The 27,156-nt window shown below is 45.7% G+C and overlaps 1 protein-coding gene across 9 annotated transcripts in view; it reads right to left on the bottom strand.

Moving 5' to 3' along the window:
• The window catches only part of TNIK (TRAF2 and NCK interacting kinase), a 410,943-nt gene that overhangs the window by 72,406 nt on the left and 311,381 nt on the right, over nt 1–27,156 (bottom strand). For 6 of the 9 annotated variants that reach the window (XM_061415948.1, XM_061415967.1, XM_061415997.1 and 3 more), the window contains exons 13-15: nt 5,339–5,449; nt 4,280–4,366; nt 3,023–3,211 (exon numbers count right to left, since the gene is read on the bottom strand). In XM_061415948.1, coding sequence (XP_061271932.1) covers nt 3,023–3,211; nt 4,280–4,366; nt 5,339–5,449 — 387 coding nt within the window. The remainder of the gene's footprint in view (nt 1–3,022; nt 3,212–4,279; nt 4,367–5,338; nt 5,450–27,156) is intronic. The other 3 variants (XM_061415975.1, XM_061416004.1, XM_061416012.1) reach the window with 1 other exon arrangement.

Here is a 27,156-nt window from a genome sequence, read left to right as displayed (position 1 = left end):
ATGGACAGAGGAGCCTGGTGGGCTACAGTTCATGGGATTGCAAAGAGTTGGACACGAGTAAGCACACAGGCACACACACACATGTCCAAAAGTGCATGAAGCCCAGAAGAAGAATACCAGCTATCAGGAAGCCAGAGACCTTGGAAGATGTCACCCACCAGAGGTGGGCCAGACTTAGGATGGCCTGGGAACCTCACATCAAGAGTAACTGATGACACAACCATGCTGTTTGCACACCCATTATCTAACTTTTCTTTACACTAGGATCCTGGCTGAGAAATCCCATGGACAGAGGAGCCTGGTGGGCTACAGTTCATGGGATTGCAAAGAGTTGGACACGAGTAAGCACACAGGCACACACACACATGTCCAAAAGTACATGAAGCCCAGAAGAAGAATACCAGCTATCAGGAAGCCAGAGACCTTGGAAGATGTCACCCACCAGAGGTGGGCCAGACTTAGGATGGCCTGGGAACCTCACATCAAGAGTAACTGATGACACAACCATGCTGTTTGCACACCCATTATCTAACTTTTCTTTACACTAGGATCCTGGCTGAGAAACACAGGGGAATTACGAAGTCTAGAAAATTTCCCTCGTGATATCTGCAGAGATGCGCCCCCAGGAATGCCATGGCTCCTGAAACCTTGGCGCCCTTGAATTAGTTCTGAATAGAGAGGACAGGCCAGCCAATTTAACGATGAGGACAGATGGTAACTAGAAAACAATGAAGTTAAAATGTTTAAGTGAAAATAAGAATGTGCTGAGTAGTGGTGAAAGGAAGGAAGTGGAAACTGTTTGACGTTTCTTCCCCTTTCCTGGTACATTTGTGTATGAGGGAGCTGTCCAGGGGAAAGGAGATTGTGGTATACTTTACAAGGCATCCCAGTCCTCTCCAGGTGGTGTCTGGAGGGATCTGTAGGTGTCCCTTTCCTAAACTTATGCTTGGGGCTGGGAGCACTGCAGGACAGGTGGTCATGCATCCCAGAGAGGCCATTTACCATGCAACACTTCTTGGAGGAGACGAGCTACTTGTATGGACGCATGAGTTCATGCCCCGAGGTCCACATGGGTCTCTAAGGCGCTTCTTACTTGCAGAAATAGACAACTGGGGGCTCATCACTTTGGAGATGTTTGGAGAGGATACACAAATGACTTGGGGTCCTGACTCTCGAGGTGGGCTACATCCTTGAGAGTGAGATCGCTTTCTTGATCTCACTGTGGTCCTTGAAGCTCCCTGAGGCTTCAGGTGATCTTCAAGACCAAGTCTGATAGGATAAGCTGTTTCATCCTTCTTCCGTGAGTGATGCTCAAACAAGAGTCCTGATCTGGAACCATTAATTTCTGTAGGTGCTAACTTAGTAGAGGCTAGTTTTTCAGCCGTCTGAACATCTGCCATGATCAGGAGCTGTGAATCTGCTTTAGCTGAGGGTTTCAGCTTGGCATGGTTTAGCAGTGGAAGAAAGCGGCACATCTTTGCTAGCCAGGAAGCATGTCAGCTGCTGTTTAACAGCAGTGATTCTGCTTAACTGGAAGAACAGATGCGTTGTTAAATGGTTGGTGCTATATCTGCGGGTAGGATCACAAAACTGAATTACTGACCTGGGGCAGTTTTTACTGACATAGGTAAATACAAATCACATTTAAGGGAAAGTGATCAAAAATGTTCTGTATATTGAACAGAATGATTTTCTCTACAGATTTAGTTTTTAAGTCTTAAAAAAAAATGTTACCAGTTTTATAAAAAATAATACACTCATGAAGGATTTAAACAAAAAGCTTAAATAAAAGACTCTAGTTTCTACTCCTCATACACAACCATTTTTTATATTACAACAACATAATTTCAAGTGTATTCTGTACATATGTAAGGAGAAGGCAATGGCAACCCACTCCAGTACTCTTGCCTGGAAAATCCCAGGGACAGGGGAGCCTAGTGGGCTGCAGTCTATGGGGTCGCACAGAGTCGGACAAGACTGAAGCGACTTAGCAGCAGCATACATATGTAAGATAGAACAGAAAATAAAAAAATTATAAAAATAGGGTCTTATGTAAGAAATCCAGTTCTAGTAATATTGTAGTCTAGATAACTTGAAATAAGCTCTAGCTATAAATATCTGAAGATACTAGGACAAAATGTAAAGTAATACAAATCACTCTTTTGAATGACTAGTTTTGCTTACACGAAAATAAAGGAAATCATTAGGTGCTAACCCTAACCCTTCTTTAGTCTAGTAGTTGAGCAAATGAAGGATCATTCCCATGAAAGTATTTGTAAAATATTTAAATGACCTCCGACCCTGTAAGTGAACCACAACCACAAGTCTGGGACCAACTGTGTCTTCACTGGTACCACAGAAGATTAGAGGATATTCGTGACAATACCAACCATCAGTTTCAGGGTCTAGGTACAGATAGGAAATTATCCTACCTAGAATTCCTGAAGTCTTAAATCACATTCTTCCACTCCTCCAGCCACAAACTCAACTGGATTCCAGTACAGAAAAAGATTCTCTGCTTCCTGCTGTTACTTACAAAAAAGAACCACAAATGGATTGTGGTATAGAAATAAGGTTATGCTGCTGCTGCTGCTGCTGCTGCTAAGTCGCTTCAGTCGTGTCCGACTCTGTGCGACCCCATAGACGGCAGCCAACCAGGCTCCCCCGTCCCTGGGATTCTCCAGGCAAGAACACTGGAGTGGGTTGCCATTTCCTTCTCCAATGCGTGAAAGTGAAAAGTGAAAGTGAAGTTGCTGAGTCTTGTCCGACTCTTAGCAACTCCATGGACTGCGACCCACCAGGCTCCTCCATCCATGGGATTTTCCAGGCAAGAGTGCTAGAGTGGGGTGCCATTGCCTTCTCCGAAATAAGGTTATAGTTCTTCCCAAAACAAAGCATGTGTGTCTCACACAAGTTATTTCCCAGCTTTGTAGTTTAACTCTCTGTTTCTACAGGAGAAACTCATTATGGCCCCTATACTCAAGGCAAGGTAGGTATAGGCTGTACTTGTTCGCTTACTTACCTCCTTGGCCCATGCTGGTTTCTCACTAGGACTCATCCCTTCTTTGTAATGATACAGTGGCTTCTTCTCCACAGGCCTCTGCTCCTGCCGCTGATGCTGAAGAGAAACCAAGTAGTCTCTCTCTTGCTTCAGTTGTCTCTGTAGCCTTTCTGCTTGTCTCTGTTCTTCCAACTGCTTGCGCTTATATTCCTGTCCAGATCAGGAAAGGAGAATAAAGAAAAGGCTAAATTACCATAGGGAAACCATTGGCCCGTACCAGGGAAGCACGCAATGGAAGCAAAAGAGATGATAAATAACAAAGGACCTTAATACCAACAAAATCACAAGAGGACACAGGGATGAGCCATAGAGATAAGGTACAGCCTCGGGTTAGCATCTACACAGAATGTGGCATTTAATGAAAACACTACTGTTTTAATGGCAACCCCTACAGAACACCACCCTTCACAAAGTGACTTGTCCTCGATGAACTGCAACCAAGAAAATGGCAACAATGAGGATATTTGGACGGTCAGCGCACAACCCCTGTAAGGAACTATCCACTTCCTGGTTTAATCATTAAACTATTCAAACATGTACAAAACAGAATAAGAACCTAAAGATACTGCCTACATCATCTTTCGTTTGACAAAACTTGGACCAACAGAAACCATTAGCAAAAACGTGTACAGGCTAAAAAAAAAAAATCACAGTGCCACTGAATAAAAAGTTAAGTTAAAAAAAAAAAAAGGATACACCAAGCAGCTCATTTGGAGAGCAGTGCAATAAGGCTAAAAAAACACCAAAACACTTCAAGTGGAAGCTGCCTGAGCAGGGAACACAAAATGTTCCCATCGTGAGGGTAAAACTAATAGTCTGCAAATGAAATATGACTCCAGAGCTGAGTGGTTTCCTACGGATGAGGGATACTCTGCTGTGATTGTATTCCAGCATGTTGCAAATGACTGCGAACGTTACTCTGCAATAAACACAGTGGGTCTCAGAAACAGCCTGAACTTGTACTAAGACTGGATTCACGTTGAAGTTTTGCAAATGGCTGGCGTTAATAAAGAATGTGCAACAAGTATATTCAAAGCGGTGACTCGGCACCCTGGGTCAGGAAACTCATTAAGTTTTAGAAGATTTTCCAGGTCTATGAGGCTGGGTGGATCCCCATTTCCTGACTGGCACGTTAGAGGAGACCACACACACACACACACACACACACACACACGAGATGGACACAGAGCAGACCAGTGGGCTTGGCATTCCCATTACCAGAAGTAGAGCTTGTTCATGCAGTAGCTGCTGCTGTAAGATCTCTAGCTGCCTCTGCTCCTCCTCCAGCTGTCGCCTGATGTACTCCTGGAGAGGCAGGCAGCAGAGAATGCAGAGGAACACGAGAGGGAAAGGGAGAGAGAAAGAACCGGTAATTTCAAAGGTGAGAAGAAACTGCCAAGTGAAGTGTGGAAGCAGGGAAAAAAATACCCAAACACCTCTTCACTAAATAGGAAAGATACCCAGCACCACAGCAAAAGCACTTCAGTGCAGTCAAAGGCACAACAGCAGCGGATGGAGACAGCTCAATGCTTTGCTGTGACTATCTGGTTTTGAGAACCCAGCTTTTGTTGTTGTTAAAGTATTATCCATATATTTTCTGTTTTTTGGTCATGTGGCATCTTAGTTCCCAGACCAGGGCTCGAACCTGTGCCCCCTGCAGCAGAAGCATGGAGTCTTAACCACTGGCAAGTCCTGAGGACCCAGCTTATTTTAAAACTTTTCATTATAGGCTCCCTCTTTACGGGCTACCTGAGATTAACAAGGCTATACAGTTCAGAGGCTCCCCATTGTAAGCAGTGGGGATAAAATAACGACTGAATGCTGTCATGAACTGTCTTTGTAAAGGAAACATCCTGCAGTTTCACTGCACTGTCAGAACATGATTCTAACAAAGAGAGAAAGGGGCTGCATCGATGGCCCAGAGTCATGGAGACCAGAGCAGCGTGAGTAGAAAAGCTCTTCTGAAGCGATGAAAGAGGAGGACTTGGCTCATTTATCATGCCCCAGTGCTACTTTCAGAGCCGGTGCCCTGGGCTGGGAGAAGCATGACATCAAGGTGTCAGGGGACTTCGGCCTGGGGAGGAAGCCAGGTTGAATGAGCAGGCTTTGCCAAGGTTGTGCATTTGACTTCTTGAACAGGCGAGAATAGTTGCTGGAGCAAGAGTAAAAACCGGCTTAAGCCGAGCAGACCTAGGAGAAGGTGACCCACAGCCCAGAGGCGGCTGGTGCTGGTGTTCACGTGGGGCCATCTGTAGGGCTCCCAGGTCCCCACTGTACCTGCTCGTGCTCTGCGCGCCGCCTCTCCTCCTCCCGGCGCATCTGCTCCTCATAGTGTCTGCGCTGCTCCCTCTCTTGCTGTTTCCGCAGCTCCTTCTCTCGCCTTTGTTGCTGTGGGGGAAAAGCAGACAGCCATGAAGGAAATCAGCAGGGAGAGCTGCAGAGCTGTGGATATGACTGACTGTTCATGAGATGCCTGCACGCCTGAGGGTCTCTCACCTGTCCTATTTGGGGACACATTGGTCAGGATGGGATGACAGCAATTCAGTATTTATCACAGAGATGAGCTCTCCAGGTTTACCCATCTCCCAGGATGTTCCCGTTCAGAGCATCCTTCCAGTTGCCTGATGGGGGTTTTCAAATCAGGGGTGGGTAACTCAGATGGATAGCTTCCCTGGTGGCTCAGTGGTAAAGAATCTGCCTGTCAGTGCAGGAGACGTGGGTTCAATCCCTGGGTGGGGAAGATCTCCTGGAGAAGGAAATGGCAAGCCAATCCAGTATTCTTGCCTGGGAAATCCAATGGACAGAGGAGGTAGGCAGGCTGCTGTCCATGGGGTCACAAAGAGTCACATATGACTTAGTGGCTAACCAACACCACCACTGATGTATAATAAATTAGTCATTTTATATATCAAGCTGTGAGATTCTATAGACTTTAAAGCACATTCATAATGCAAATGCTGTTCAATGTTTTTGACACCTTGTAGGGCAGGAGTTGTGGCTGCGCGGGCGCAAGAGGGCCTAAAGGAGCTATCCCACGTTGAAGGTCAGGAAGGGCGGCAGTGAGGAGATATCCCTCGTCCAAGGTAAGGAGCAGCGGCTGTGCTTTGCTGGAGCAGCCGTGAAGAGATACCCCACGCCCAAGGTAAGGGAAACCCAAGTAAGACGGTAGGTGTTGCAAGAGGGCATCAGAGGGCAGACACACTGAAACCATAAAACTAGTCAATCTAATCACACTAGGACCACAGTCTTGTCTAACTCAATGACACTAAGCCATGCCCGTGGGGCCACCCAGGACGGGCGGGTCATGGTGGAGAGGTCTAACAGAATGTGGTCCACTGGAGAAGGGAATGGCAAACCACTTCAGTATTCTTGCCTTGAGAACCCCATGAACAGCATGAAAAGGCAAAATGATAGGATACTGAAAGAGGAACTCCCCAGGTCAGTAGGTGCCCAATATGCTACTGGAGATCAGTGGAGAAATAACTCCAGAAAGAATGAAGGGATGGAGTCAAAGCAAAAACAATACCCAGTTGTGGATGTGACTGGTGATAGAAGCAAGGTCCGATGCTGCAAAGAGCAATATTGCATAGGAACCTGGAATGTCAGGTCCATGAATCAAGGCAAATTGGAAGTGGTCAAACAAGAGATGGCAAGAGTGAATGTAGACATTCTAGGAATCAGCGAACTAAAAAGGACTGGAATGGGTGAATTTAACTCAGATGACCATTACATCTACTACTGTGGGCAGGAATCCCTCAGAAGAAATGGAATAGCCATCATGGTCAACAAAGGACTCCGAAATGCAGTACTTGGATGCAATCTCAAAAACGACAGAATGATCTCTGTTCGTTTCCAAGGCAAACCATTCAATATCACAGTAATCCAAATCTATGCCCCAAACAGTAACGCTGAAGAAGCTGAAGTTGAACGGTTCTATGAAGACCTCCAAGACCTTTTAGAATTAACACCCAAAAAAGATGTCCATTTCATTACAGGGGACTGGAATGCAAAAGTAGGAAGTCAAGAAACACCTGGAATAACAAGCAAATTTGGCCTTGGAATACGGAATGAAGCAGGGCAAAGATTAATAGAGTTTTGCCAAGAAAATGCACTGGTCATAGCCAACACCCTCTTTCAACAACACAAGAGAAGACTCTACACATGGACATCACCAGATGGTCAACACCGAAATCAGACTGATTATATAATTTGCAGCCAAAGATGGAGAAGCTCTATACAGTCAACAAAAACAAGACCAGGAGCTGACTGTGGCTCAGATCATGAACTCCTTATTGCCAAATTCAGACTGAAATTGAAGAAACTAGGGAAAACCACTAGACCATTCAGGTATGACCTAAATCAAATCCCTTATGATTATACAGTGGAAGTGAGAAATAGATTTAAGGGCCTAGATCTGATAGATAGAGTACCTGATGAACTATGGAATGAGGTTCGTGACATTGTACAGGAGACAGGGATCAAGACCATCCCCATGGAAAAGAAATGCAAAAATGCAAAATGGCTGTCTGGGGAGGCCTTACAAATAGCTGTGAAAAGAAGAGAAGCGAAAAGGAAAGATATAAGCATCTGAATGCAGAGTTCCAAAGAATAGCAAGAGATAAGAAAGCCTTCCTCAGTGATCAATGCAAAGAAACAGAGGAAAACAACAGAATGGGAAAGACTAGAGATCTCTTCAAGAAAATTAGAGATACCAAGGGAACATTTCATGCAAAGATGGGCTCGATAAAGGACAGAAATGGTATGGACCTAACAGAAGCAGAAGATATTAAGAAGAGATGGCAAGAACACACAGAAGAACTGTACAAAAAAGATCTGCATGACCCAGATAATCATGATGGTGTCATCACTGACCTAGAGCCAGACATCCTGGAATGTGAAGTCAAGTGGGCCTTAGAAAGCATCACTATGAACAAAGCTAGTGGAGGTGATGGAATTCCAGTTGAGCTATTTCAAATCCTGGAAGATGATGCTGTGAAAGTGCTGCACTCAATATGCCAGCAAATGTGGAAAACTCAGCAGTGGCCACAGGACTGGAAAAGGTCAGTTTTCATTCCAATCCCAAAGAAAGGCAATGCCAAAGAATGCTCAAACTACTGCACAATTGTACTCATCTCACACGCTAGTAAAGTAATGCTCAAAATTCTCCAAGCCAGGCTTCAGCAATGCGTGAACCGGGAACTGATGTTCAAGCTGGTTTTAGAAAAGGCAGAGGAACGAGAGATCAAATTGCCAACATCTGCTGGATCATGGAAAAAGCAAGAGAGTTCCAGAAAAACATCTATTTCTGCTTTATTGACTATGCCAAAGCCTTTGACTGTGTGGATCACAATAAACTGTGGAAAACTCTGAAAGAGATGGGAATACCAGACCACCTGATCTGCCTGTTGAGAAATTTGTATGCAGGTCAGGAAGCAGCAGTTAGAACTGGACATGGAACAACAGGCTGGTTCCAAATAGGAACAGGAGTACATCAAGGCTGTATATTGTCCACCCTGCTTATTTAACTTCTATGCAGAGTACATCATGAGAAATGCTGGACTGGAAGAAGCACGAGCTGGAATCAAGATTGCTGGGAGAAATATCAATAACCTCAGATATGCAGATGACACCACCCTTATGGCAGAAAGTGAAGAGGAACTAAAAAGCCTCTTGATGAAAGTGAAAGTGGAGAGTGAAAAAGGTGGCTTAAAGCTCAACATTCAGAAAACGAAGATCATCGCATCCAGTCCAGCATGGATGCGATGATCTTCATGGGAAATAGATGGGGAAACAGTGGAAACAGTGTCAGACTTTATTTTGGGGGGCTCCAAAATCACTGCAGATGGTGACTGCAGCCATGAAATTAAAAGACGCTTACTCCTTGGAAGGAGAGTTATGACCAACCGAGATAGCATATTGAAAAGCACAGACATTACTTTACCAACAAAGCTTTGTCTAGTCAAGGCTATGGTTTTTCCCGTGGTCATGTATGGATATGAGAGTTGGACTGTGAAGAAGGCTGAGCGCCAAAGAATTGATGCTTTTGAAGTGTGGTGTTGGAGAAGACTCTTGAGAGTCCCTTGGACTGCAAGAAGATCCAACCAGTCCATTCTGAAGGAGATCAGCCCTGGGATTTCTTTGGAAGGAATGACGGTAAAGCTGAAACTCCAGTACTTTGGCCACCTCATGTGAAGAGTTGACTCATTGGAAAAGACTCTGATGCTGGGAGGGATTAGGGGCAGGAGGAGAAGGGGATGACAGAGGATGAGATGGCTGGATGGCATCACTGACTTGATGGACATGAGTCTGAGTGAACTCCGGGAGTTGGTGATGGACAGGGAGGCCTGGCATGCTGCGATTCATGGGGTCGCAAAGAGTCAGACTTGACTGAGCAACCGAACTGAACTGAACTGAGGGCATAAAGGGCTTCGCTGGTGGCTCCGATGGTAAAGAAACTGCCTGTAATGAAGGAGATCTGCGTTAGTTCTTGAGTTGGGAAGATTCCCTGGAGAAGGGAATGGCAACCCACTCCACCATTCTTGCCTGGAAAATTCCATGGATAGAGGAGCTTGGCGGGTTACAGTCTATGCGGTTGTAAAAGTTGGGCATGACTGACTTAGTGACTAAACCACCAGGGCATGTACAGATGAAGAAAGTAAAAACCAGAGAAGTGAAATGACATGTTCAAGGCTATATAGTAATGATGGCTGAGCATGCAACAGAATCCACTAACTCCCACCTAGTCCATTCCCCTTTCTAATACACTATGCTGTCTTTATTTTCTGGAGTGTTCACAAGTCAGTGTCAATTTCAACCTGTCACTCAAGTAAGACTGTGAGCTCAGGAACCATCACCATCTCATACAATCACCATGCCTCTGAAAGTGACACCGTGGCCAGCACCTTTCATGCTTTATCTTATTTAATTTTCAGAAAAATTTTCTGAGATAGATACTATAGTACTATTATCCCCCATTAGATGAGAAAACGGAGGCATGGAGAGATTAAGTAGTTGTTCAAGGTCTTACTCATATGCAAGGTCATACTGAGTAAATGGTAAAGCTTGATTTGAAAGCCTGACAACATGACTCCAGTCTGAACTCCATCAGTACAGAAGATGAAGAGGCAACAGGAGTGACAGATCATAATTAATCCAGCTCTTCATTATACTCTCAGTAAAGGAGAACATCTCAGGAGTAGGGACAGGAGCCAAGGGTTCTCAGCCAGGGATGCTACCATTCCCCAATCCCTGGAGCATGTGGCATGTGCGGGGGCATGTAGAAGATTTTCCAGTTGTTCCAGTAACTGGGAGGTCATGACTGGCATTTAGCCAGGGATGCTAAACACCCCACAATGTGTGGGACACACATACATTACAAAGTATTTTCCCTGACCACACGCCTTTTGAGAAATACTGAAGCCTCTTTGGGTAGGAGCCCGGTACCAACATTAGGGTTTCTTCTTCCTCAAATATGGGGTTTGGAGGGGCTGACCAGAGGGTCTCTTCCCCTACAACAGTCTCAACAGCACTTGGCTGAAGAAACATGAGTATCCAAGAGAAGATGGACTGTGACTGTGTCACATTGATGAGCTGGCTCTAAAAAACCTGGAAAATAGCTCTCTAGTACAAAAACTTTGTTCCAGCCCCAGCTAAACCAATGACAGATATTCAAAGCTTCCCAAAGAAGCCCCTTCTTGGCACCTGCAATCTCTTAGACCTGCTCTCTTCCAATAACCTCCAAGGATCATTTGAGACTCAATGTCTGTCATTTCCAGAACAAGAGTTCCTTGTCCATCTTAGATAGTAGGTGATGGGGAGCTTCTGGAAGACTACAGGTACATGCCATCAAATGTCTTGACCAGATCTGCATTTTCAAAAGGGCTTCTGCTGCTGCTGCTGCTGCTGCTGCTGCTAAGTCGCTTCAGTTGTGTCCGACTCTGTGTGACCCCAGAGACGGCAGCCCACCAGGCTCCCCCGTCCCTGGGATTCTCCTGGCAAGAACACTGGAGTGGGTTGCCATTTCCTTCTCCAATGCATGAAAGGAAAAGTGAAAGGGAAGTCTCTCAGTCGTGTCCAACTCTTAGCGACCCCATGGACTACAGCCTACCAGGCACCTCCGTCCATGGGATTTTCCAGGTGAGAGTACTGGAGTGGGGTGCCATTGCCTTCTCCAAAAGGGCTTCTACCTGCCCCGAAATGGGCAGGACCAGAAGCTGAGACTGCAACGTGTGGCCAAGTGATGGGTCCAGGGCACCCACGAGCTAAGCAAAGGCAGCCAGAGACTCCAGGTTTGTTATTATTTTTTTTCCCTTTTTTTCCCCCCATGTTTGTTATCGCTGCTGAGACACAGGCAAAAGGAGGAAAAACTAAAAAACTGTCTGGATTTCCAGTCAGTGCAAGGACTGTAGCGGAGGTCAATTTAGAAGAAGAGATTAGAATTAGGCAAAAATAAAATGGGCAAAATTTGGTGACTGTGGGGCGTGTGAGGCTGAGTGGTGAGTGAATTTCTGGCCCAGGAGCGTGGCAGATGGTGTGATACAGAAGTTTAGGGAAGGGATGAGGCATGTGCTGGGGAAGAGAAATGAGTCAAGTTCCAGACAAGTGATTATTTGTTTTACAGAAAAATAATACAGGAGGATGGGAGTAGAAAACATTGTCATACGAACTGACTGAATAATTCGGATTAAAGACCCAAAACAGAGATATTTCCAACACTCAACCAAAGTGAATCAATGCCAGCACAGAGAATAAAATAATTATGTGTACAGATCTGGCTCCTGGCAGGAAACAGCCCTAATTTAGCTAACATTTCAAGCTTTTTTTACTCCTACCATCAGTCTCTTTCTTGAGGAAAAAAATATAATCAAGGCTTTTGACGATTTAGCTGATTTTTCTGTGAAGGATGTGTGCATTTCCAACCCCCTTTTTAGGAATCGATAATGTTTGATAATGACACGCCACTCAGGTCCCTATGCAAGGTATACACAGTATCGATTGCAACTCAGGAGGGTCTGAGCTCCCAGAATACTCTGTCGTTTCTAAGAAAGACACTCGAAAGTGACTAATAATTAATAATGATCTCATCTGGCTCAGTCACCGCTAAGGCACGGAGGCCTCTGCCAGGGCTTCGGCTCCCACGGTGAGACTGGAAAAACAAATCACTTCTCCAACCTTCTGAAGGCACTGTGCCAATTCCAGCTGCCATGGCTCAATGTTAACGCCTTTCCAGGAAAAATGTTTGCGCTCTCTCCTCCCGGCGGTGGGACGGTTTGAGGGGACACAACACAGGTCCAAGAAAGACCAAGTCCCCGGCCTCCAGCAGACAGCTTTACAAAGATCTGAGGACTTTTGCTGGAAGCAGCAATTGAGGGCAAGGCCTGTGTTTGATCCCCACTGGACTGCCCAGCCCCTCACCAGGGGCCTGGCACCTGGCCAGTACAGAGATTTTGTTGAACTAAACCAAGCATGAAACTCAGGGCAAAAGAAGACAGTACAGTACCATTTGGTGGCCAGTGGTAAAGAATCTGCCTGTGTGACTTAGCACGCACACACACCAATGCAGGAGATGCAGGTTCGATCCCTGGGTCGGAAAAATCCTCTGGAGAAGGAAATGGCAATCCACTCCAGTATTCCTGCCTGGGAAATCCCATGGACAGAGGACCCTGGTGGGCTACAGCCCATGGGGTTGCAAAGAGTCAGACAAGACTGAGCAACTAAATGACAACAATAATAGTACCATCTTAATCTAGGGGGGGGTGATTTCTATTCTTATCAGTACTTATAGTTTAGAGCACACTGCGCCTTACCTTATGGTTATCTGAGATGTCTCAACTACTCCTCAGTACAGATTGTGGACAGGGTCTCTGATGTACTCCGTTTTTTACCTCCTACTATATCCCATAAAGGATCCGATACCATTGCTGTCTGTTGTTTTACATACTATAGAGGGAGCACCAAGAGAAAAGAACAAGGGCTCCCAGAACCTCAGGCCACTCCTTCACCCTTTGATGCCCTCCTGGGCCAGAATATTTATTTATGCTGAGTATAGGCAAGGCTTGGAATGCTTTTCTAAAAAGAGCCACCCATGATGGGCACTGGCATGGGATTTATTTTCCATCCTAGAGAAAGGAAGAAAAATAAAATAAGAGAATAAGACTCAGGGAGTCAAATTGAAGCTCAGAGAAATATACTGTTCCATGTCACACAGCTGGAAAATGGTGGCACCTCCAAGCAAGCCCAAGGCAGTCTCACTCCACATCCTTTCCACTCTACACCCTACTATTTCCTGATCCCTAGTACTTGAAAGAATACTTTATCCATTGGAGATGTATCCAATCCAGATAGGCTATCTCACTGCTTTTTTCTACTTACTGAATGTTCAGGTCGAATCTGAGTTTGAGTCTTAAGACATTCTGGTAGATTTGGGGAAAACACGATGCCTTTGTGTACAGGTTTTGAGGCCTTCTATCTTTTACACATATCAAGTTTCCCATTATACAGACTCAGAGGTAACACCCACATTTGAGAATTAATATCCCATAGCTGCAAAGAGACAGATCATTGCAGGGAAGAGAGTAGTTATGAGAGGCCACAGGACTTGGGGGAAAGAATGCTGGATCAGAAATAGAAAGACTAGATTCCAGTCCTGTTCTGCCACTGATATTAATGCAAACACTGCAGACCACCCAGTCACAGTAAATATTTGTTTAATGAATGAGGGAATGCTGTATGACCTTGAGTGAATCACCTTAACTCACACCTTCAATGAGGGGGCAGATTAGGTGATCATACATGTCTGTTCATTCAAAGAGTCTAAGCAAGAATGTGCTACATTGGAAAGTAAAAATTGACTAATTCAGAATGAGAAGTGAGGCAAAGCAGAATTCCGCCTGCTCTTGGAGACCTCCACTCTTTTCATCTTGGGTGACCCCCTGGAAGTGGTGAGAGGGGACCCTACTGACTGTGGAAGACCAGAGGCAGCCTCCAGAGGACAGCACAGCAGCCGGTGCAGGATCAAGTCAGGCTCCTTGGGAAGTGCCTCAAACCATCCCCTTGACACAGGGGCTCTCGGTTCAAAAACACTCAAAATGAAAGGCTCCAGCGTGGTCTTTTGAGTTGACCACAGGGCATACATGCCCCCTCGCTTAAATAGGACTGTTCTGTGTAAACTTGGCAGGAGCAGTATTTGTGATGAGAGGGATCAAGCTTCTGGGCATTCCACTTGCCCACTTTAACATTTGTGAACATTGCCATTTGGGAAAGACCACTGCATACCATCCACTGCAGGGGAAAAGGCCTGATTCCTTGCAACTGACTCTGGCATTCCAAACCTTTTTTTATAGGATGGTTGTGAGAGTGATGCTGAAGTAGTCTGCCAACTCCGAATTCACTATACAACCAAGTAATCGGAATCACAACAAAGAATAGTAATTATTCACGATAAGAACAAATGGTTTTGTAGAGCCTCCTATGATGCCAGGCACTAAGCCCTTCACTCACAGTCACTCATTTAGTTCTCACCACAACCTTTTAGGCACACACTACCATCATTATCCCCACTTGACAGGTAAGGAAACCGAGGCACACACAGGCCAATGTCTTGCTCAAGCTCACTCAGCTGGTGGTGCAAAGCCAGGTCTACATTCTGCATCTGGCTTTTTGAGATGCTGCCTCTACGGATCTGAAAGACATCTATGGTGAAGATACCTACATATACAAAGTGAAGGATGTTGGTTGTATGAATGGTTTCTCAAGTGGCCATTTTCCATCTTTTCCTCACAGAAACAGCAATCAGAGAACCACTGAGAAAACTAGTCCAACTAGATATACTTGATTCTTTTCTTTTTATATTTATTGAGTGAATGAGTGAGTGAAGTTGCTCAGTCGTGTCCAGCTCTTTGTAACCCATGGACTGTAGCCTACCAGGCTCCTCTGTCTATGGGATTTTTCAGGCAAGAGTACTGGAGTGGATTGCCATTTCCTTCTCCAGAGGATCTTCCTGACCTAGGGATCGAACCCGGGTCTCCTGCATTGTAGGCAGATGCTTTACCATCTGAGCCACCAGGGAAATCTTATATCTACTATACACTATTAAAGATAAACCATCCAACCTACTAATTAACAATTTTCCTGGAAGATTAACAGCCTACATGAAACTCTTCCTCTTACTCCCCAGCCAGCTTGTGATCAGTAGGCAGCCTCACGGCTAAACATCGTATGAGCATATATGTGCCAAACTGGTCTTTAAGCATGTAGAATGGAGAACCAAAGTTCTAAGCACACTGAGCTTAGGGAAGGCTTCATAAAGAATTCCGGTACTGCCTCTTCGGATGCTGGGCAGTGTGATTATTTCAGGAGCTCTTATTACCTTTGAGCTGCAGTTTCTTTAGGGAGACTCTGTACTTGGGTTTTCCTGGGTTTCATATAAAGGAACAAGATGGCCCTGTGGACATCCTGGGTACCTATGACTCCTATAGGTTAGTGTAAAAGTCAAGTGCAGATGCAACTCTCAAATTTCTGCTGCAACCATCATTCTGAAGACTTAACATAAGACTCTCATATTGAAGCTATGAAAAGAAGCCCATTATACACCAGTTTATTAATACAATGTCTATAGAGAAGGTCACTGCTGCTTATCTGGGATGCTGGTGAATGTGCTAAATTATATCATATAGAGAAAGTGTGCAGGAACTGGTGATATTTGGGCAAGATGGCAACTACCATTGCCTTCAACATTTCTGGGGCTGATGTGGAAGGCATTGAGTTTTGTTTGGTATAATCTGTTTTAATGCAGGGATAGCACCAGGATTTGAATCAATAACAGGATACATTTTCTAACAGTAGGAGTTGTTCAAAAATAGAAGAGGCCACCTCAAGCCTCTAAAAATAAAAGCAGAGATGATACACTAAATAGATTAAATGACTGTGATGAATACTGTCAAAGGGACTCATGCTTTGAGAGAAGAAATGGCTTAGACCACTTTTGAGGGAGGTTCTTCATGTTCCCCAACCTCTCTGCGTCTTTGAAACTGCTCATTGACTGAAGAAAACAAGAGTGAAATGAAAACAATTGGATTTAAATGTCATATAATACTTTCTGTGAAACTATTTTGTCATAGTTGTATGATTGGGAACAACTAATGATTGTGAAACACAAGAGATGCAAACTAGATTTAAGAGAGATTCCATGAAGACTCTGGACAATGCAAGGCTGCTGTAATGTCCATTCCTCACTATGGCTTAAAAGCAATGCCTACCATCCCTCTAAGCTGCCCTAGCTATACCAAGGGCCAGAAACTGCTTAACGCTGTTTCTCCCAACTCCCACCCCCCGGTATGAAATGCTGTGGGCTTCCCTGGTGGCTCAGCAGAAAAGAATCCGCCTGCCACGCAGAAGACACAGGAGACACAAGTTTGATCCCAGGCTTGGGAAGATCCCCTGGAGAAGGGTATGGCAACCCACTCCAGTATTCTTAGAGAATCCCATGGACAGAGGAGCTTGACAGGCTATAGTCTATAGAGTCACAAAGAGGTGGACACGACTTAAGTGACTGACCACACATGAAGTGCTATGACTATAAAGTATTACAATATCCTTCCCATTCCTTGAAAATGTAGGAAGAAGTCTGAGCAAAAGGATTTCAAATATTCAGTTCAGTTCAGTTCAGTTGCTCAGTCATGTCCAACTCTTTGCGACCCCATGAACTGCAGCACGCCAGGCCTCCCTGTCCATCACCAACTGCCAGAGTCCACCCAAACCCACGTCCATCGAGTTGGTGATGCCATCTAGCCATCTCACCCTCTGTCATCCCTTTCTCCTCCTGCCCTCAATCTTTCCCAGCATCAGGGTCTTTTCCAATGAGTCAGCTCTTTGCATCAGGTAGCCAAAGTATTGGAGTTTCAGCTTCAACATCAGTCCTTCCAATGAACACCCAGGACCGATCTCCTTTGGGATGGACTGGTTGGATCTCCTTGCAGTCCAAGGGACTCTCAAAAGTCTTCTCCAACACCACAGTTCAAAAGCATCAATTCTTCGGCACTCAGCTTTCTTTATAGCCCAACTCTCAACTCTCACATCCATACATGAACACTGGAAAAACCAAAGCCTTGACTAGATGGACCTCTGTTGGCAAAGTAATGTCTCTGCTTTTTAATGATTTAATATGGTCATAATATTAGCAGCCCAATTTCCTCACCTGGTCAGGCAACGCCTGCCATCACAGGACCTAGGTGACAAAGCAGAGAAAACCGGACTGTTGCAAGCATGGCAAGTAAGTCAGAATAGGGAACCATTTTGGGATCCATTGGAAAGTAGGGTTTCCTGCACTCATTCCTACGGCGTCCTGAAGCACGTGCCTGAATGACATGCATGTGTGATGCAGAAGCCCATCGGAGGCCATGGGCAGGCCCTGCCCCAGGCAGTAAGCATCCACTTTGCCAGCCTGACTCCCAGCTGTTTCATAATTTCTGTTCAGTTTGTGAAATAACAGGGCAAAAGCCCAGCTAGAAAGCGTTCAGTTTTCATGCCGATGCTAATAGCGTCCAGGAAGAAAGGGCTGCTTTGCCCCCCAGCCGCGGCTGTGGCTCGCAGCCCTCATTAGGGTACCTACAGCTCATGATTAAGTGAATTAAAGGCTGCTTCTCAGCAGTGCCAGCGAGTTAACACTCCAGGTCCCGAAATGGGAGACTTGTTCTTGCTCACGGTGCTTTATTCTGGTGGAGGGCCTGGGATTGTGGCCCGTGGGTAGGAATGCAGCAATCCCTGTTTCCTGCCTGCTCAGGCCACAGTTGGCTGTGGCCCTCACCTGGAAGAGAGATGACTCACAGCAGCCACACAAGGCAGACAGATGATAGGAAAGAAAACCATTCCCCTATATGGGCAACTCTTTTTCTCGATTATTCATTCAGGTACTTACTTGGTGCCAGGGACTGTTCTAAGAGCTTTGTATGTAGTACCTCATTTAACCCTCAAAACTGTTACTGTCCCATTTTACAAATGTGCAAGGCTTCCCCGGGGACTCAGTGGTAAAGAATATGCCTGTAATGCAGGAGATGCAAGAGATCTGGGTTTGATCCTTGGGTGGGGAAGATCCTCTGGAAGAGGAAAGAGCAACTCACTTCAGTATTCTTGCCTAGAGAACCTCATGGACAGAGGGGCCTGGTGGGCTACAGTCCATGGGGTTGCAGAGTCGGACATGACTGAGTGACTACAGTCATGTATTTTACAAACTACATAAAGTGGAAACTGACGCATAAAGAAGTCATGTCTTTCCAAATATATCACAAAAGTATTAAGTGGCTGCTGCTGCTGCGTCGCTTCAGTCGTGTCCGACTCTGTTGGACCCCATAGACGGCAGCCCAACAGGCTCCCCCGTCCCTGGGATTCTCCAGGCAACAATACTGGAGTGGGTTGCCATTTCCTTCTCCAATGCATGAAAGTAAAAGTGAAAGTGAAGTCGCTCAGTCGTGTCTGACTCTTAGCGACCCCATGGACTGCAGCCCACCAGGCTCCTCTGTCCACGGATTTTTCCAGGCAAGAATACTGGAGTGGGGTGCCATTGCCTGCAGAGCCAGGATTCAAACCCAGGATACCCTCTCTCTCACTTTTCTTTCTTCTTTTTTTTTTTTGATGTGGGCCATTTTTAAAGTCTTTATTGAATTTATTACAATATTGCTTCTGTTTTATGTTTTGACTTTTTAGTCCTGAGGCATGTGGGATCTTACCTCCCTGACCAGGTATTGAACCTGCACCGCCTGCATTGGAAGGTGAAGTCTCAACTACTGGACGACCAGTGAAGCCCCCCGGGGTAATCTCTTACAATATCCTTTACTGTCCTTTTTCTTTCTTTCTAGCAATAGGGTCCCTCCCAAAGTGCTGTGAAGCTTACTATTCAAGCATCACCAGATCTCTACCTCTTCAGGTGTTTTGTTTAGGTACCGGTAGGAGGTGAGAGCTGGTGCAGTCACGGCTGGCAACAATGGGATCATAATTACACAGTGTTGGAAGTGACAGCAAGAAATACTGATGAGAATCCATCACAAAGCAGAGTTTCCCCAGCAGAAGGTTCTCTGAGGGTTGACTAGGAAGGAGACCTTCCAAGGTGACAGCTGAGCCTGCAAGATGAGGTACATCCAGAAGGATGAAGAGTAGGCTGTGTGCTGGCACTGGACAGCCAGGATGGCCAGCTATGTTAACAGTAGAGGCAGACCCTGGCCAGACAGCAACAAGAGGGGTGCTCTCAGAGAAGTCCTCAAAAGGAGATGGAAAAGTAAATGGGGAAGGTACATTAGAGAATGAAGGACAACAGACAATGGAAATGCTATTCAGAAAATCCTTATGCTATGCTATGCTAAGTCACTTCAGTCGTGTCCGACTCTGTGCGACCCCATAGATGGCAGCCCACCAGGCTCCCCCGTCCCTGGGATTCTCCAGGCAAGAATACTGGAGTGGGTTACCATTTCCTTCTCCAATGCATGAAAGTGAAAAGAGAAAGTGAAGTCGCTCAGTTGTGTCCAATTCCCAGCGACCCCATGGACTGCAGCCCACCAGGCTCCTCCATCCATGGGATTTTCCAGACAAGTGTACTGGAGTGGGGTGCCATTGCCTTCTCTGCAGAAAATCCTTAAAACCAACCAAAAAAAATAACAACTCAAATCACCAGTTGCAAAATGACAATAAAATATTCACCCAACAATGTCAACCTGTTCTTCTGTCAGACATCGTGCCAACCCTTCTGTACCTATGATTCCAGCTACCTCTCAACATCCTGCCAAGTAAATAGCATATCAATTGTGTATACAAGGAAGCTGAGGGTCAGAGAGGGCAAGTAATTTGCCCAAGGTCACACAGCTAGAATGAAATCTTGGTCTCCACAGCTTCAAAGCCAGCGTACTTTGCCCCTACACTAATCTGCTAGCCAGTCAGCTGAAAACTGGATAATTTTTTTTTCCTCTTAATGAACATAACCAAATCATCCCTAGTATTCTAACAAATATTCTTTCCAATGTATGAATAAAAGTTTACCTGTTGGTACATTTGTTTTAATAAACTCAAGAAGGTTTTAGTGCTGCACATAAAAGAGTACACTTTTGGAAATTATATCTCAGACTTCAGCCAAAGACACACACTCCAGTAATACTAACAGCTAATATTTATTGAATAAGTGCTAAGTGTTGCTGCTATTCTAGACTCATTTAGTCTTTACAATAGGCCTGAGAGGTAAATGCCATTGTTATTTCTAGTTTTACAGGCAAGGAAACAGAAAGGCACAGGAAAGTTCAAGAACTTACATCTAATATGGAAGCTAATGTCAGCCAAAAGACTACCCTCAACAGAAGTTCCCCAAATGCTCTGCTCAAAGAAGCTCCCCTTGGCAGGATTGTCGCTCACTGACTCTTGAAGAGACACGTAACTTCTCCTGGTTCCCTTCCCCTCTTTTTGGTCTGAAAGCATCTGGGACAAACTACTTAGGTCCCAAAGAGTGACCTTTCCTGCCAGTGGCTTTCCTGGGCTGGGGCTCCAGCTGCCGCAGCTTTTGTAAGGCTGGCCTACTCACCTGAGTGAAAGCGAATACTGAGAGATGATGTGAGCAAATCTGACCACAATGGACCAGCAGGTAATTAGGATAGGTTCTCCGAATGGAAGCATGAGATGGTGCCTGTTAGCCGTGTTTAACCTGGATTCGACGAGTCCGTCGAGTGTGAGATCTGTGTAGCTTTTGCGTGTGTGCTCAGTCACTTCCATCGTGTCCTACTCTTTGCGACCCCATGGACTGTAGTCTGCCAGGCTCCTCTGTCCATGAGATTCTCCAGGCAAGAATATTGGAGTGGGTAGCCATGCCCTCCTCCAGGGAATCTTCCTGACTCTTGCTGGTTGATAAAGCCAAGTCTTTCACAACCATTTTCCTGGTGAATCCTCACAACAGGTTTGGTGGTGGGAACACACTTTGTTAGAAGCCTTCCTGTAGAGCCCAGTAAGCTCTGTGGGGACCAGAGAGTTGCCCAGGCAAGCAGGTGGCACACAGTGGCCCAAATCCAGACCTTCTGCCTTGCTGAGCAGGTTGCTTCCCTTCCCCCAAAGCAGAGAGGAAGCGACTGTGTTCTCAAGAGAGTACTACACCAAAACTATATTTTGGATGTCCTATTTGTTACTGAAATGAAGAGACGCTGTTGGCTCACTCCTTTGGTCAGCATCCTGCAGAGCTGCCCCTATAACTCTATTCTCCACTTGAATATTTGGTTTTCTCTGCAACAACATCAAACCTACATCTTCGTTAGTCTTCTGTGCTCAATACTTCTGCTCTACTCTAGTTCTCAGAGAATTTAGTTCCCAGACTCTCATCCTCTCAATGTCTACTTCCATGACCATAAACCGTAATTCCCATCTTTCTCCCCATTCTTGATCCTTCTTCTATGACTCTATCTATATAATCCAATTGCATCTTTGATATTGCCAATGGCTGCCCCATACATATCTATTTTAAAATTTTTTATTTACTTATTTATTTGCTTTTGGCTCTGCAGGATCTTCATTGCTGCATGGGCTTTTCTCCAGTTACAGTGAGTTGGGGCTAGGCTATTCTGTAGTTGTGATGTGCAGGCTTCTCATTGTGGTGGCTCTTGTTGGGGAGCACAGGCTCTAGGGTGCACAGGCTTCAGCAGTTGTGGTGTGTGAGCTCAGTAGTTGCAGTTCTCAGGCTCTACAGCACAGGCTCAATAGTTGTGGTGCACAGGCTTAGCTGTTGTGCAGCAAGTGGGATCCTCCTGGACTAGGGAGCAAAGCTGTGTTTTCCACATGGGTAGGTGGATTCTTTACCACTGAGCCACCAGGAAGGTCCGGATGCATCTTTAACTTACTGGTGTAACTTACTACATTCCAAACCAATCTCATCCTTTGCACCCAAACCTGGTCCGCCATTTGAATGCTCCAGCCTGACACTGGGGAACCTTCTGTGACCACCACCCTCCTTCATGGAAGACATCTGATCAACCACCACGTCCTGCACGATCTATACGCTTCATCTCTCTCAAATACGCCCATCTCCATCTCCACCTTCCATCCTCCTCCACCTCTCCATCTCTTTCCTCCATCTCCACCCAACCACCACCCACCTGAAAGCACCGCCCTCTCTGGCCTGGGCTAACCAGTCTCTCCTATCCACTGCTGCTTCCTCCCAATCACTTTCATTGTAGCAACTGAAGTTTCACTTTAAAAATGCAGATCCGGTCACATCCCCTTGGTTGAAATACGTCAACGACTTCCCATGATTCTTAGAGCAAAATATGACATCCTTAACCAGGCTTATGAAGCCCAGCAACACTATGCCTTGGCTTCCCTCCCTAGCATCCCTGCATGCCCCACACTGCCTTTGGCTGGATACTGACCGACAGGCCTCCACGCCAGTCTAGGTGCCCACTCCCAAAGCCTGCTCCCATACCACACTATTCTTTTCTACCATAGCAATCTGGCAATTTGGCAACTAATGAATGGTTGGTTGGATGATTATTTGCCCAATGCCAGTCTCCCTCACAGATCTCATCTGTACAAGAGCAAGCCATTCCCAGTGTCCAGCATGGTTGTCTGCACAGTGGAGCTAAGCATTCACTAAATTTGTCAAGTGACTGCCTGTAGGAATAGGCAGTCACTTGAATTTAAAAAGTTTTAATTTAACTGCATGCTTAAACAAAGAAACATTTGAGCCTATAGTCTCTAAAAGCCCCATATTGTATGCTTAGTCACTCAGTTATGTCCAACTCTTTGCGACCCCATGGACTGTAGCCTGCCAGGCTCTTCTGTCCATAGCGATTCTCCAGGCAAGAATATTGGAGTGGGTTGCCACGCCCTCCTCCAAGGGATCTTCCCAACCCAGGAATCGAACCCAGGTCTCCCACGTTGCGAGTGGTTTCTTTACTGTCTGAGACACCAGGTAAGCCCTAAAAGCCCCAGGCACTCATAATAAAAAGTTAGAGGCCTATAGGGAATTTTAGACTCCAGGCTCTCATTTCGTATGTCAGTGCCCAACTATTACTGGACAATGAGATATTTGTTGTATTTAAATTTTTTTTCTGGTGATGGAACCAAAATGATATTAATATCTTCTAGCTAGTTTTTATAACTGGTTGATGTCACTATGGCCTTGAGGCACCAAATGAGATCTAGGTGGCTTAAAGATTAAAACTTACCACCATGGAGCAGGTTGGTGCTCCTGGGGTCAGTGTCATTCATTTCTGTGACTGAAAGATACTCTCCCCAGAATGAGGGTATAGAGGGCTCTCAGCAAGTTGAAAAATATATATAGTAATTACGAATATCATTTCAAAACTCTTGAGAAGAATCAAGCATCACAAATCATCTTCCCAAGGTTAGTCTGAAAAGATGACCAGAGTAGGCACCCCAATACCTCAAGGTCCTGATTCCTGGACTCTGACTCTATGGAAAGTTGTTCATTGTCTAAGCCAAGAGTCAGAAATTTTTATTGAACTGAGTAAAGATAGAGGAAGCCCTCTATGTGCTTTTTCTCATTATTGATGGGCTCATTCAGCTTAGCTAGGTTTAATCAGATTCTTGGAACTTAGTTATAAATTGCACTTTATTATTGGTCAAAGAGGAGTTGTGTGCCTACCATTTAACTGGCCTGAAGCCACGTCCTTTTCATGAAGCTGATAAATGACCACAATTCAGTGTACAGTCAAAGTCCTTCTAAGAATACACGGATCCTGATTTAGAACCTAGCCAGAACCACATGCTTACCTAAAAATAGCAAAGGACAGGCAGGGATTCCTTAGAAACCTCTGGTCAGAGGTGACATTTGAAATCACTGTGGAAGTTGAAGAGCACAACCTACACAGCCTCATGTCACCAAAGGGTTGTCTGTGTGCCCGCTCAGTGGTTCAGTTGTTTTAGACTCTTTGAGACCCCCTGGACTGTAGCCCACCAGGCTCCTCTGGCCATGGAATTTACCAGGCAAAAATACTGAAGTGGGTGGCCATTTCCTACTGGTGGTCAGGGAATCTTCCTGACCCAGGGATCAAAACTGTGTTTCCTGCATTGGCAGGCAGGTTCTTTACCACTATGCCACCTGGGGAAGCCCAAATGAGGTGTCCGAAGGGCCTTTATTTGGAAAAGGGAATGTATATTGCAGGATGCCAGCACAAGGCCACCTGACTCACAATGAAGTGAAAATCACAAGCCTAACTACGGACTTTGGCTGCTTCTCTGTGACCATGTGGTGTGAGTTCCTACTCAGAACCAGAACCAGCAGTCGTCACCGGGGCAGGGCAGCAGGCGTGGACGGGATCCAGCAGGACAGGAGGCAGGAGAGAAGTCCTGACGGTAGGGACAGTCATTACTCAGGGGTTCACAACTTACAGCCATCTGAATATTTAGCATTTCTTTGTTTCTCTATTGAGGAATAGGGGTAAGAGAAAGGATCAAAAGCTAAAGGCGGTAGAATCTCTTGATGCCTTGTGGTTACAAGCATTTCTGCTTCTGGTGAGAAGCTGGAGTGCATGAGCGTGGCTGCCCAGAGCAAAGAATTGCCATGCACGCCTTCTGTGCCTGCAGGGACATAGAGGGTGTGCCCCCCCTGGATGCTGTGCTCCACTGAGTCTGAATTTTCTCTTGCATCCATTAGAGGCTCCAGAAAATGCAGCAAAAAACAGACACGAGGAGGCCTTGGCAGGAGCTCTGACTGGGAGACTGAGAGACAGAATCCAGTTCAAAGATGAGCACCTACTGGGCACGGCTTCTTTGACCTTGCTCAGAGATCCTTAAATTCTCAGCGTAAAAGACCACAGAAGCTGGGGCCAGGAGAAGACTATGGAAAAGCACACTGACCCTGGCTTACCAAGGGAGAGGCAGGACAGACACAGTGACAGTGGCTGGGCTCTGGAGTCCAATCCACTGGGTTTGAAACCTGGTTTTGTCTCAAGCTGTGTGACTGTTAGCAAGTTGTCAACCTCTCTGAGACTCAGCTGCTTTATCTTTAGACCGGGGAATTACTGCGAAGATTAAATGAAACAACTCACATGAAGGACTGGACAGAGTCTCTGTCCTATGGTTAAGTGCTTTATAATTGTTAAGAATTGTCATTCTAGCAGCTTGATGAAAAGAAAAAAAAACATACAATGTTAAATATGTCATAATAAGAAAATCTAAAACAAAATAATATGATGCATTCTCTGAAAAGACTTTGCGCCAACTGAGGATCTAGGTTCAAAGGCCAAGAGTTCTTGTGTAAAAATTTTTTAAAAAGAAGAAAATCTATATGTGTGTGCATACACATGTACATGTCTGCCTTCTCGACTATGTTAAATGTTTTATGGGATGACAGTGGGGACTTTCTAAGTTGAATGGTAAATGCCTTTGTGCTCAGCTGTGTCTGATTCTTTGCAGCTCTATGGACTTAGACTGTCAGGCTCCTCTATCTTTGGAATTTTCCAGGCAAGAATACTGGAGCGGGTTGCCATTACCTCCAGGGGATCTTCCCAACCCAGGGATCAAACCCATGTCTCTTGCATCTCCTGCATTGGCAAGTAGGTTCTATACCACCTTGGGAAGCCCAAATGCCTTTAGCCTGAGACTAAGTGTGGCAAGTCACTAGGTAAGGAACTCATCAGCCAGACAGGGAAAATGCAAATGGTCAAGATTTTGAGTGTGATGCTCCAATGAGGTGCAGGCCTTGGGAAATGCTCTTGGAAGGAATAAAACACAAGCCAGGAAAGAAGCAGGAAAGGCAGGACTAGGGAGGACTGCCTGGCTCAGAAGAAAGGTCTGATTAGAAGTCAGGAGGAATAAGTCTTGGATCCAAACAGTAGAGGCCCTTGGCCCTCGGGAGACTCAAGAGACTGAAGGAAATGGTGCACTGCTGGGCTGGACGCCCCTATAAGAGGCTGCACCCTGCCTGGGTTGGCGGAAGGAGGTGATATTGAGGGATGCCTGCGAGGACCTGTCTGAGAATTTCAGTGTGTGCCCAAGAGAGTAACCGGAGGTGATGCAGGCACCTTCACTTCTCCACTTTGGACTTCACTTCTGAGAGCTGGCTAATTAACACCCACACTTCCCTTCGCCCTGCCCTAGCTGTCTCCTTTGAAGGCATCCACCTCTAGCATGATAGCACCTCTATCTACAGCAGTGTAGTTCTGAGAACAGAGAACAGTAGGTGACCTTCAAACCTCTCATGGGTTGAGTGTGCGTCATGCCGACAACATCCTAGACTTACTTAGATTGGAAAGAGCTTCATTTGCCTGCTGCTGTGTGCAGATGCTTACCAGGTTCAGTTGTGCAGATCACAGTTCAAGGCTCTGATTACATAGCTATACCTACTGCCTCAGGGCCTGCGTGGCTAATGGAAAGCGGGGAGACCTGGGTGTGAATCCTGACTTTGTACTTCCTGGCTCTGTGACATGGGACCAATGACTTCTCCTTTGAACCTCAGTTTTTCCTTCATTAAATGGAGATACGTGCTCCTTGCACAAGAGATCAAGATACATATAAAGAGAGGATAGCAGGTGATGAGATCCTGGGTTAAGCAAAGCATTTCCCCCAGTGTTTGGCACAAAGAAGTCATTCAATCATTATAACTGTTGGGTGTTGCTGGTCTGCATATTAACACTCCAGGGACATAGTGAGGTTGATGGGATTTATTGCAAATGGGAATGGAGGCCCTCACTGATTAAAGCCAGGAAGGCCAGACCTGGATGTACCATTTAAAAAGCAATCTGCTCCCGTAGTCTGCGATTCACCACCCTCTGACTGCAGTGGCCACTTGACGGAGCAAGTGAATTGCAGTAAACTGTTAATGAGGAGTAAGATGGTGTTTGGGAGAATCGTAAAATCACTCCCCCATTACCGTGCACGGTGAACCTTTCATCTGCCATCCAACATCCCCAACAGCTATGGTTGCTCAGCTTCCTAATTGTCTAGAGACTTTGATTTACCTGGCACAGGAAGGAGGCTTTAATAAACATCTGTAAGACCACACGTGAGAGTCTGGCCCAGGATAAGCCGTGCAGAAAAGCCTGGCTGGTGATACAGGTTCCCTCACAGATGAAGCACACCTGCTGGCGAAGGCAAGTCATGCCTACTAGCTATAGGAC

Source organism: Bos javanicus, chromosome 1, assembly GCF_032452875.1.
Source record: "Bos javanicus breed banteng chromosome 1, ARS-OSU_banteng_1.0, whole genome shotgun sequence".
In the NCBI taxonomy this organism is placed as follows: Eukaryota; Metazoa; Chordata; class Mammalia; order Artiodactyla; family Bovidae; genus Bos; species Bos javanicus.
Note: the sequence above shows the minus strand (reverse complement) of the source record. Positions and strands in the feature narration are given on the sequence as shown.